The following is a 13,390-nucleotide window of genomic DNA, read 5'->3' on the forward strand; positions in this document are numbered from 1 at the left end:
ATTTCATCAATGTTTTGTTATGACGTTGTCAAGTTAAACTATCGTCCGTAAACCGACTTTACAACAACTTTTTTTATGAGTGAAAAGAGTTAAAACGCGTGTTTTCAGAATACTGTGTAGATATGAAGCACTGGGTAAAGATTCTGGAAAGTACCCAGGAGCCTTGCATTTACAACTTTATCTAAAGTTATGGTTTCCGCTCAGAATCTCATAGTTGTTGCCCTGTGGACGACGAGAATACTGCGCGCCAGTTGAGCTTAGAGGCGACACAGCGCTAGAAGCACCAGCGAGCGTCGCACTTATCATCCCGCCTCACCGACACAGACACGCCCACTGGCCATGCGGGTCCCGTATCTACAGCCGTCTGATCGAAATTCCTGTTGTCAGTAAGGTCGAGATAAAGTACACTGGCGTGATCGACACGAACCGTTTTGCTTCTCGACGGCAATTGATTACGCTCGAGGTAAAAAAAAAAACATACCTCATCATGACAGTGAGTTTTTTTTTCTACTAGCTTATTTCTCACATGCACGGTCTGTGGCATTGGAAAATAAGATGAAAATACTAGTTAACATTCTCTCTTTTTTTTTTTTTTTTAAGTTGAAGCCATATATAGAGCTGGGGTAAACTTAGACTGCTATAGTCTGTCTCACTCTTAGATTCCAATACAGAGCGATGGCGTACACTGTTGCCAAATTGATGCTACATGGCTTGAACATGATAATTATTATTTTGTATACTGTTGAAAATGTGGCGACGGGAAATAATCGCGAATTCATTTCGCGATAGACTAAAATACAAATCGTTATACCTCAGTGCTGCCTCTGCTATTGGTTCACAACTCACCTGGATGACTCTGGGCCAATGAGAAACACCCGACCAAAGCTTTATCGAATCACATGCTGCTACGCTGGAACGTCTCACAAGACAGCAGCCAATGAGTGGGTGGCATTTGACCGAGTGTACGTAGAACTATGGGAGTTCATCCTACAGGTCATTGAACCCGCGAATTTTTCCGGTCCCTGTTGATAAGTCTGAAATGTTTTAGTGTCTTTCTAATATTACTATTGTTTGATTCTTCTAAGATTTTGGAATAGTGTCTATTGATAGTAATATGACAATTGTACCTATACATTCCAGAAAAAAATAATATATCAATTCGAAACAATTATCTTTTGCACAGGAGAAACTACGTATATTTAGAATTTTGTCAATATTAATTACAAGGCATTCCATTTATTATGGCAAATGGTCAAACAGAGCTAAAAAAAAAAAAAAATTTTGACAAAAACTGCTGAAACCAAGATGGCGTCTTTCGGTTATATTTCCTTAGAAGTAAGAATTGAATATTAGCAGATGATGCTCTTGATGTAACACAACAAGAAGATGTATTTTTAAAAGATAATTTTTAAATTTTCCTTTTTCAAAATAAAAAAAATTGGTTGTCTGTAAAGTCGGTTTACGGACGATAATTTAACGTGACAACGTCATAACAAAACACTAATGAAATGATTGCATACTTTTATGAATAAAATTGAATAATTTTTATTGAATTATCACTATTTTGTATGGATAGGAAAAGTAGGAAACGAATGGGAGTGTTTCAAGTTTAATGTGCCTCGAAAAAGTCAAATCGATGGTTGTTCCAATCGAGTGGAAGAGAGTTAGATGCGGCGCAAGCGCACAATGAGCGTAACGGGACACTTTTTCGTGCTTGCAGCCGGCGTTCATCGATTTATTAGACGTTGTCACGTCAAAAATGTTAGAGGAAGGTATCGTGCATTGGAAAGAGAGCGTAAATGCCCACACGACCGCACACTACAATCTCAGGATGAGACGCACTGTAGTGAAACATTGTAGCGCGCCGTCGCTCCTGTGAAGTCTTTTTTTTCACGGCCCACGTGGGCATGATTGCTTTGATTGATTTATGACCAGGGCCAGCGATCTTCTGCTAGCAGATTTCTATACAAGCAGTGTGGCGTCGTCTATGTTCCGTGATTGGTTGAGTTTTTCTTTAAGATACCGCCCACTCCCGCTACTCGAATCACAGCGATTCTGGGCGGATGGAAACCCGTTTTGAATGGCTCGGGCCATATAAGGCAACGGCTTCTCTTGCAGACGGCCACCATTAAAAATGCAAAAAAAAAAATAATAATTCTGGTTCAGACATACAGTTTCACAAAAAATCACTTCCCATTATTTTTAACTCAGTATTATCTCGAAAAAACATGCATATATGCAAAAACAACCACAGCCATGGTTTGTACAAAGTTACAATATCTTTCTTGTAGTATTACGAACTATTTCTTAGCAACTGGTCTCAAAAGAAAACTTTTGTAAATGTAAAGAAAATTTGTTCTGTGTATACATACGTGGGCTGTTTTTTTTAACCTCTAATGGACTATAAAAAAAGACAAATTCATATATCATAACAATTTTATCACCGAAAGTACAACAGAGTCTTACTTATTTATTTTTACATAATCGCCAAAGTGATTGAGGCATTTTTCATATCGTAACACAAGCTTCGAAGACGTCAGCCGCCAGTGAACAGAGATACAGGACCAGCGCCTGAACCTCCCTCTCCCTCACGACGCCGCTGTGAGGCGAGTGGACTAATCGCGCGGCGCACTAGCTCCCGCGTCAAGACTTATCGCAAGATTTGCGAATAGTGGGCAGAATTCGCTGTACATCAGTCTACCTGCCTCACTACTGTACTTTTGGTGATAAAATTATAATGTTATAAAAAATTTGTCTTTTCTTATAGCCCATCAGAGAATGAAAAAAAGCTCAGCTTTCTGGGTTGTAGCCGCGTCCTTGGCGAAACAATTCACCGACGTTTCGGTCGACATTAGCAGTCGCCCATCATCAGTGAGCAAGTTACCTGCTCATCAGTTACTGCTCCCTGATGATGGCGACTGAAAACATCGGTGAATTATTCGCCAAGGACGCGGCTACAACCCAGAAGCCAAGCTACTACATATTTTAACGAGAATTGTTCAACTAAATAAATGAAAACGTATGTATAGGTACACATTTATTTTTTCAAACAACAAATGATTGATATTGTTCACTTAAAAAACACACACACACACAGAATGGTCGAAGAGTGTCGTTGGATTAACGTGAGATGTGTTTTTCCTTGCACTCGTGTCGGTGGAGTCAGTACTTGACGGGCGTCATCGACAGCTGCACCGCCAGGAGACTGAAGCACAGCAGGAACAGCGTGGAGAAGGCGATGTTGTAAGCCATGTAAGGGTTGGCGCCGCTGACGGCCGTGTCCCCTCCTCCCGCTGGGGGAGCGCTCGAGAATTCCCGGAGGGGCATCACCGCGTCGTAGTGCCCGCGGTCGGGGCCGCCGCTGAAGAGCAGGCGCACCGCCGACCTCTTGGAGCCGCCGTCGTACACGTGGGGGCGGTCCTGGGGGCGGGCCCGCACGAACACCTCCACCCGGGCGCCGTAAACCTCGGAGGCGGCGCAGAGCTCGGCGTCCCCGCCGAACACCCCGGGGCGCGCCATGTAGGCGGCGTAGCCGGGGGCCGTCCTCACCGGCGTCGCCCCGTCGCTGAGGTAGGCGCCCAGCGCCGGGCCGAACCTGCCAGTTGCAACCACCAGGACACCAGGACCCATTACTAGGGGCATGCAGATTTCGCGGGTTCATTGACCTCTAGGATATAGACTCCACAGTCATTCAGGGGCGTAGCCAGGGGGAGGGGGGGTTAGGGGTTCAACCCCCCCCCCCTTTGCAACAAATCTTTAATTAATTTCTTATTCATCACTCAAACAAATTTCATATTAAAATTAATAAAAATTTTACCATTACAATATTTAAATTTAAGAACCGAAAACTGCTAAAATAGCACTATTTTACACCTTAAAATCCAAATTTTTCCGGGGGAGGACCCCCCGGACCCCATGCTATAATACGGGGGGGGGGGGGGGGCATGCTTCTTAACACCCCCCCCCCAATACACAAATCCTGGCTACGCCACTGCAGTCATTTACATACTCGGGAAAATGACACCTGTTCATTGGCTGTTGACTCATGAGTAGAGACCGGAAAAATTCGCGAATTAATTTCGCGATAGGCTAAAATACAAATCGTTATACCTCAGTGCTGCCTCTGCTTTTGGTTCACAACTCACCTGGATGACTTTGGGCCAATGAGAAACACCCGACCAAAAGGTTTATCGAATCACAGGCTGCTACGCTGGAACGTCTCACAAGACAGCAGCCAATTAGTGGGTGGCATTTGACCGAGTGTACGTAGAACTATGGAGTTCATCCTTCATCCTACAGGTCATTGAACCCGCGAATTTTTCTGGTCTCTACGCCATTACCATTGCAAGATCAAAACATAACCTTCATAAATATTTATAAGAAATTATTCTTCCTCAATATCTTCAATATTAAACTCTACATAAGTTACATAAATATTAAAATAATAAACAAAAAAATAATAATAATATTTAAAAAATTAAATAAAAAACATTATTTTGAATAATTTGATTACATAAAGAAATCTTACCAATTAAAAAATATATAAATCCTGACCTCCTATAAATTCAAACCAACCAAAATCTCTGCATCAATTTAATTTAAAAAAAAGTATTTTTAATAGTAAAAAGGGAATTAATCATATAATACCAAAAAATAAACAAAAGCCATTTATATAATAATTATATAATAAAAAATTATTAATAAAATACACCAATCAAACCCCAAAAGATTAAACAATAAGAACTATTATTTTTATTGTAAAAGGTATTAAAACTTATTAAGGAGAAGGAAATAATAATCATCTTAGTATAAAACCACCAAAAATAGAATCTATTAACTCTATCTAGCTATCCGTTAGTGGCATACTTGACTATCATGATAGATGCATTCTTGAGAAATAGTTTATGTACCTTGAAAAACTCGGGGGGCCAATGAGAGTTTCTCAACAGAATAAAGTCTCTAATACTAAGTTACCCATTTCAGTAGCAATTACAGACGAAATTTAGTCGATTAAGCAGAGAATCGTTGAATATGTACTTGAGGTCACTGGACCCACTACTTTTTTCCGATCCATAATGTTAGGTTATTTGGCGCTCCCTGAAAAGCGCCGGTAGCTACTCATGGAATGTCAAATGATCAAATCAAGGGCAGCCATGGAAGTGGTCACTGAACGCTGACTCGTAAATTGGGATACTTCCAGGGGCCTGGGCACACATTAGGTCAGTCACACAAATTTTTTGGACCGAAAGTTCAGCACTGCCATTCCCTACGGCGATTTTCCCCCCTGTCCAAAGAACTAGTAAAGTTGTAAGATAACTTATAATCAGAAGAGACAAGCTATGTGTCCGTTGGAGTGCGGTCACCAAATCCTTCGTTTTCTGGCCGAGGTGTACAAGGCTGTACGACCCTTGCTCGTACCTGCGGTCCCAGTCAGTAGCCCACCTCGTACCTGCGGTCCCAGTCATGTAACTGAGGTTCACACCTCATAAATCCATCAATACTCCCCCAGGCATAAAATCCCGTTAGGGTGTGGTCCTAGTTAGGAGAAATATGTGTCTTTTACATGCCTGACACTGTTACCAGTTCCCAACATGGGTTCCGAGAACCGGGAAATAGATTCGCCATTTCCAATCGCAGCATGTTACTGGCGAGTGCACGGCTAGGTCGAGAGGTTGAGGAGACCCATCCAAACATCGGCCCCACCGACCCGCCCCCCAAGCTCCGCCGTTAAACCCTCAGACCAACTACAGAGCTAGCCCCCTCTGCGGAATCTGAGTAGGACCTTTGAATATATATACTGTATAGAAGTCGCCAGCCCAGGTTAAAAATTCTAATACGGTTTTGAGGTAGTTGGTTAATTCACCGCCGCAATCGCCACCATCTCTAGGGCATCGACTTGTGGTGGTCCCTAGCGGACAAGTGTCGAACTCTTCAAACACCCCTTCCCCCTCCCGTTGAACGACCTTGAGCTGAAGTGAATGATAGGTGGGGGGTGCGGGGAATGACAGCGGGCGACAGTGCTGCGCTCTAACGTGTACATAACAACTAAGACGACACAGGGCGTTACGGCAGCGCACTGCAGCGGTGAAGTTCCCAAGCTGCTCTTCATACGCATCTGAAAAACGTAGAGTAAATCCTATCCACTCGCGACTTCTATACAGTATATATATTCAAAGGTAGAACCGTCACGGAACCATGCCTCTCACATCCCTGGGACCCCTCGGGTCACCCAGTTACTCGTGATCCAGCCGAGGCCTATCCAACCTCTACTAGCTCAGCAGGCTAGTACCCGAGCTTGAGTAGCTCAACACTTCCACTCGTCAACAGGGCGGGGACCCCTCAGAGTGTTCTCCAAGCATAGGAGGTCCCAGTCAGTGGACCACCATGTACCTGCGGTCCCAGTGGGCCATACCACGTACCTGCGGTCCCAGTGGGCCACCACGTGCTGGACGGCGCGCCGCCTCACGGCCACGTGGTCGCAGCCTCGCCCCAGGCAGAAGGCCAGCGAGTGGAAGAGGCAGTTGCCGTCCGCCGGCATGCGCACCACGCGGTACTCGCCGCCGCGGTGCCTGAACACCTCCTGGCGGCCGCTGCCCTTCCTCCCCGGGGTCTCCCCAGTGGCCCGGGGCCTCGCCCTGCCGCTCATCGGGGGACCTCCTCCCGTCACAGGTGGCGGCTCACGTACTGTTCTATAGGGAACCACGCATAACTTAGAAACACACAACTTAGAACAGTCTTAACTTAGAAACCTCGAAAAAATCCACGTAACTTAGAACTGTCATAAGTTAGAACGTTCATAACTTAGAAACTCAATACTTATAAACACACAACTTAGAACTGTCATAACTTAGAAACACGTAACTTAGAAACACGCAATGCAGAACTACACAACTTAGAAACGTCATAACTTAGAAACAAACAACTTAGAACAAGCATAAATTAGAATATTCTATCTTGTGTGTTTCTAAGTTGTGTTTCTAAGTTGTGACAGCACCACCTGGCGGCCGCCGCCCCTTCCCCCTGCCTCTCATCGGGGGGTCGCCTCCTCCCGTCACAGGTGGTTCCGGACGAGGGCGGCTCACGCACTGTTCTACACATGTTCCTTTGTTAACAAATCTTACATCTTCTAATGTTCTTCACAGATTGCTTCGAAATTTTGGCACAACATTGCATTATAATACGCTCTTGGTTATATAAACCTGTGTCACTCCTGTGGCAGGTAAAAAAATATATATATAAATGGATGTTTGTGTGTTAGTTTTCTGTTTTGGAAAGATAAATAATAAGATAGGAAGATATGGACATATATAGATACATATAGGGTAATAGAGAGAGGGAGGTATACAGATATATATATATATATATATATATATAAAATTCTCGTGTCACAGTTTTCGTTGCCATACTCCTCCGAAACGGCTTGACCGATTTTGATGAAATTTTTTGTGCTTATCCGGTATCTATGAGAATCGGCCAACATCTATTTTTCATCCCCCTAAATGTTAGGGGTAGTCCACCCCTAAATTTTTTTTTTATTTCCAGTTTTTGGTAGGAAATCACCATGGCAACGGCTGTTGCTTTGTTGATGCTTCATTCGTCTCTATGGCAACGGCTATTTCATTGTTAGTGCAGTCCTCATCACCGTTGAAATTTTGCAAGTACTTTAAATATCAAAAATTGCCCTTTTTTTTCAAGTATATATATTTTACAGACTTGAAACTTCACAGTAATGTTCCTTATGTTACGCAGGATGACATTTTCCGAAAATTAGATCCCATAGCATAGGTGGTTAAAACCAGGCAACAGTGGGTACTTTGTCTGCATGAGAACAGTATTTTGCATTGTTCATGCCTTCTGCGTCTCCATGGCAACAGGCATCGCGCGGCAGTGGCGTACCCACAAGGAGGGGCATGTATTATGAGCGGCGCAAGAGTGATCTGCCTGTAGACTGCCGTAGCGAAGTACGGGTACATCAGTTTTATGTTGCGTGCACGAGTCGGGAAACCATCGGTGCTATTCATTTTCTCTCCGGTACATTATACAGCATTGCAATAAATTTTCACTGAATTTTTTTTTATTTACCATTACTGTAAATGGGAGATGTGGCTTAATTTTTTTTCCATTAGTATAACCGTGCGAAGCCGGGTCGGGCAGCTAGTGTATATATATATATATATATATATATATATATATAGAGAGAGAGAGAGAGTGAGGTATATATAGATATATAGAGGAACAGAGATATATTGATGGTGAGATCGATTGAGATATAGATAGAAACTTAGAGACATAGAGTGATATGGAGGGATATGAATAGAGTTATATTGATATACAGAGAGAAATATAGTGAGATTTATAGAGGGACATATATAGAGAGATAGAGAGAGATGCTTTTTGTATGTGTACCTCCTTCAAACAATTTGCAAAAAAAAAAATTGAAAAAGGCATAGCAACGCAAGCCGGGCATTAGTTAGTTTAGCAATAAAGAGAGACATGAAAATTTCGCAGATTATTTTGGTTGCAAGGTAACTGCAAAATGAATTCCTCTCTAAAAAATTTTTTACGATTGAATCACAATTGTTTGTACACTCCCCGCTACAACTGTAGACCATTCAACAACTACCAGCCAGCAGTGGAGAGAGACCGAATCGCATCGAACCACTCGTAAGAATGGGAGGTCCTACAGAAAGAAACCAGCCAATAAGAAAAGTACATGTAAGGAGATTATAGATACAGCTATGTGTTTTAGACTGAAATCAAATGCCAATTCTTACTTGGAAAAGACATCAACTGGAAGTAACAAACTGGAATTTCCTTGTTTGGACCTCTACAAGGGTCCAAATCGTCCATATATACTCGTTCCCAAACGAAACTTCCAGGAGTACCTACTAGAGAACAAACAGACTTCACAGGAATTCACCGCTTTCGTCTTCTGACAAATGACGCACTTCGTAACTTGCTCTTTTATTTATTTTTTTATTCAGGCAAAAAAAATTGTCAATCGTTCCTTAAACCGATATGCTCTTGCATCGAACACAATAAGACTTAAGACACCAAAAACGGACAGCTGTATGCAGTCAACACAGGCGAGCGTGCGAAAAACAACCTAACGGCACGGAATGAAACTAAAAAGATTTTTGAAGTGAAACTTATTTTCAGCCTCTAAGGAATGAATAGGAAATGTTTTCACCGGAACGCAACGAAAAAAGCGTGAAGGGGGAAAAACAAACAACATTCGTGGAGAAAAAAAGGTTAAGGCCAGACAACTGTCAAACTCTTTTGCAGATTTTTTTTGTGCCATGTTTGTTACAACCGAAAACTTCTAGTGTGTACTTTATTAGCTATCAAATTTCTTGCCGAAAACACAGATAGAAGCAGTTTAATAAGCTGTTTTGTGAACGCTTAAAAGATCATATTTGCGTCAACAAAAAATGTTGGGCAAAGGGAATATTAAAAAAAAATTATCCAGTGATGGCTACACTGTATATATATATTTTTGTAAATTGAAAAGATATATTCACAGAATGCATGTATAGATCACAGATAATTTAATTTGTACATTTGCATGGAAAAAACCATAATACAATACAATATAATACAAAATAATGTTCACAGTAATAACGGGTTCGTATTCTTTCCCGGGAATTTATGCTTTGTACTGTCACAGTACATACAATATTTAAAGTTATTTGTAAACCATTTCCTGAATAGCTTTCTAGTATTAACTGCGCACATTAATAAGCATAATGAAACAACTTAAAGTCCAATTATTGACCATGAGATTATATTTTCCATGGTTGAAAAAAATGTACATGCTTGGATGACACATCAATACCTACATAAAAATTTGCGCCAATTTTCGTAAGAAATACTCAGTATTATTCTAAACATGTATTTCATATACGCAAAAATAGCCATTAACCATGTGTTGTACAAAGCTACAATATATTTATTGTAGTATTACCGACTGGTTTCCAAAGGAATATTTTATAATGTACAAAAATTCCCTCCCCCTCTTCCTTGAGAAGAGACTATGAAATTCACGAACTTTTTGGTCATCAGTTTAGACTGCAGACCTTAGCATTGAGAGGTTCACAATTGTTTGTAAACTCCCCTCTACTGCTGTGGGCCAGTCAGCTACCACCCAGATATATAGTGGCCCCGAATCACCCCGAATCACTAGGGACAGGAAAAATTGGCGTTTCGAATGACCTCCAGGATCGACTCCACGATTCCCTGCACACCGGGGAAAACGTCTCCTTTTCATTTGGCATCTGGGCTTTGTGAGGCGTCTCAACTGGGCAGCCTGTGATTTGATACTTCTTTGATTGATGGTATCTGATTGGCACACAGTCCTACAGATCAACAGTGAACCAATGGTAGAAGCAGCACAAATGTATAGTTATTTGAATTTTTTTAGCGTATCACGAAATGAAATCCGCGAATTTTTCCGGTCTCTACGAATCACATATCAACCCGATCAGAATAGCGAGGGGGTTAAAGACCGGGAAAAATTCGCAGATTCCTTTCGAGACAGGCTGGAATCCAAACTCGTTTAGCTTAATTCTGCGTCAGTGATTGGACCGCAATTTAAATGTAGGACTCTGAGCCAATGGGGCAAACACTCAACAAAAGAAGTATCGAATCATAAGAATCGCAGTAAACAGGTGTCCCGAGTCGGTAGCCAATGACCAGTTGATAGTTGCCCGAGCACATAGAGAATCGTGGAGTCTATCCTAGTGGTCATTGAAACCGCGAGAGAGAGAGAGAGAGAGAGAGAGAGAGAGAGAGAGAGAGCACTCACCGGAAGTCGCAGTGGACGAACACGCATCTCTGAGCTGTCGCCCCGGGGGAACAGCTGGCTCGCACGCAGTCGCGCCAACCTTTCAGCGACTACGTGACACGTCTTTATTTAACCCGCCGCGCGGTCAGGGTAGAGAGAGGCATCGCTTGCCAAGAAACGCCGCGTCGCACATTCCATAGAGTCGCGACGCGCGCAGACCGTGCGCGCAGTTCACAGCGTTCGGCGCTCAAGAACCACCCTTGTGGTGCACCGGAGCAGTTCGGCCGGAAATATTTCCCGTCTCGAAAAAAAAAAAAATTGGTTGTCTGTAAAGTCGGTTTACGGACGATAGTTTAACGTGACAACGGCATAACAAAACATTGATGAAATGATTGCATACTTTTATGAATAAAATTGAAACATTTTTTAAATGAATTATCACTATTTTGTATGGATACAAAGAAGGAGTGAAATGAAATATACTATTTAATTGATAAATTGACTTTCATTTGCACTCATTAATTCAAATATGTTTATTACTTTAACGAAGATATTATTTTAACTATAGCGTTTGTACATGTTTGCTATTTAACTTCTTCCAATCTGTGTTATTCTGTTAATGATATGACGATGATAGGAAAAGTAGGAAACGAATGGGAGTGTTTCAAGTTTAATGTGCCTCGAAAAAGTCAAATAGATGGTTGTTCCAATCGAGTGGAAGAGAGATAGATGCGGCGCAAGCGTACAATGAGCGTAACGGGACAAAGCGTAACGGGATAATGAGTCATCCTTTTTCGTGCGTGCAGCCGGCGTTCATATATTTATTAGACGTTGTCACGTCAAAAAAAAACCTGAAAAAAGTTTGACAGTTGTCTGGCCTTCTACTTTTTTTTCTCGATGAATGTTTTTTTTTTTTTCCCCTTCGTGCTTTTTCGTTGCGTTCCGGTGACATTTCCTAGTCGTTCCTTACGGGCTGAAAATAAGTTTCACTTCAAAAAATCTTTGATGTGTCATCCCGTACCGTTAGGTTGTTTGTCGCTCGCTCGCCTGGATTGACTGCATACTGCATTATATTTTAACATTTATTTTTCCAATAATAAACTCTAACACCAACATAATTATCATATCATAGTACATTTTTAACTCAATTACAAACATATGAATGCTTGGCATTACATTTAAATTGGTACTTTTTTTTCCCTCGTGAGTTACGTTTTTTATATGTGCATGTATTTCTTAAAATCTTTGTTAAGACCTGTTGATTTTTTTTTTCGCTGAATATGTTAACAGTGGTAAAATATGAAGTGAAAATTATATTTGCGAGTCTTACAGTTACAGAAATGTTCAATCAAACATAACCTACAAAACCATTTTTCAGAATGGCGACGTTTCTTTAGCTGGAAGTACGCGAGAAGTACACAGATTCGTTTACTTGGTACTTGTATCTTGTATGAGTTCATTCATTAGCAGGCCATTTCATTTTTTCTTAAAACTTCTTAAAATTAAGTGCCTCTTAACAATGCGTGACAGATTTTAAACTACGACTCCTGATTGGCCGAGGACTAAAGACAGTTACATTATTAAAAGTCAAACACATTAAATCCGCGCGCAACAATAGAGCGGAACACAAAATCTTTCATTAAATTCAAATAAATAAATATTGGATTAACATTTCTCATTAAATAACGACGGTGTCAAATTAACCGTTTACCGTTAAATTGTCAATAGCTCCTTAGAGGGGTCTTTGCAATTGTTCGTCTCAAACGATCATTTCTGTCCATAGAGTATCAATTACATAGATATACACATTAAAAATAAACCGTTTTCAAGTAATAAAATTATTTACACAGAACAAATAAATATCAATTAGAATAAATAATTATGTAATCTGGGCGGGAAACATATAATGTTACAGTACAGCTGTTTTCAAATATCCACACGGCAAATCATAAAATGATGAGCAGATGATGATAATAATCTGTCCTCGCCACATAATTATTAGCCAATGATATATTCGGACTGTTAGAAATTACTGTAAATTTACGAATTTTCAACGAAGGAAAACACAATTTAACGTAACTGAACACTGAACGTGGCGCTGATAATTGCAATCAGGACAAGCTTTAGCAATATTACTCACCCGACAAGTGAAGTTATAAACTTCTATGGAGAAGTTGGCTTCCACGCCATTACTTGGAACATTCGCAACAGCCGTTGAACGCCTGCTCGCTCGACGCACAAGGCTCAGACTGTCCACACAACTCACGCAAAATTACATCACTGCCGAGATATCGACATCCCAGATGATAAGATGCATCTTAGACGATAAGATACATTTCAGCTCTGATTACCAAGGGCGCCAGACTCAATCATGTTGGTTTATCTTCTTCAGATTGCAGAACGTATTATGTCTTACTGGCAGGATACTTGTGAACTTGCGCAGACCCCGATTCCTGGCTTGACGCACACTACCGTCACGTGATAGCCGCCAGGGGAAGTGGGGGGGATCAGTTCCGCGCTTGACTCGGCTGCGTGTGGATGCCGGGACCTGTGTGTAGGGCCGGCGCGTCCATACAGGCGAACTAGGCAACCGCCTAGGGCGCCAAG

At 41.6% G+C, this 13,390-nt stretch overlaps 1 protein-coding gene across 2 annotated transcripts; it reads right to left on the minus strand.

Moving 5' to 3' along the window:
• Window positions 1-3,035: 3,035 nt before the first annotated feature.
• Window positions 3,036-13,089, minus strand: LOC134538636 (uncharacterized). 2 transcript variants are annotated; one of them, XM_063380070.1, is made up of 3 exons: window positions 12,924-13,089; window positions 6,420-6,689; window positions 3,036-3,595 (listed from the first exon to the last, which is right to left on the minus strand). In XM_063380070.1, the coding sequence occupies exons 2-3, from the start codon at window positions 6,644-6,646 to the stop codon at window positions 3,163-3,165; spliced, it is 660 nt and encodes a 219-aa protein (XP_063236140.1). In that variant the 5' UTR covers window positions 6,647-6,689; window positions 12,924-13,089; the 3' UTR covers window positions 3,036-3,162. The 2 variants fall into 2 exon arrangements, with proteins under 2 accessions (XP_063236140.1, XP_063236139.1); XM_063380069.1 differs by lacking the exon at window positions 12,924-13,089 and adding an exon at window positions 10,805-10,925.
• Between the last annotated feature and the right edge of the window lie 301 nt (window positions 13,090-13,390).

Source organism: Bacillus rossius, chromosome 13 (genome assembly GCF_032445375.1).
Source record: "Bacillus rossius redtenbacheri isolate Brsri chromosome 13, Brsri_v3, whole genome shotgun sequence".
Taxonomy (NCBI): domain Eukaryota; kingdom Metazoa; phylum Arthropoda; class Insecta; order Phasmatodea; family Bacillidae; genus Bacillus; species Bacillus rossius.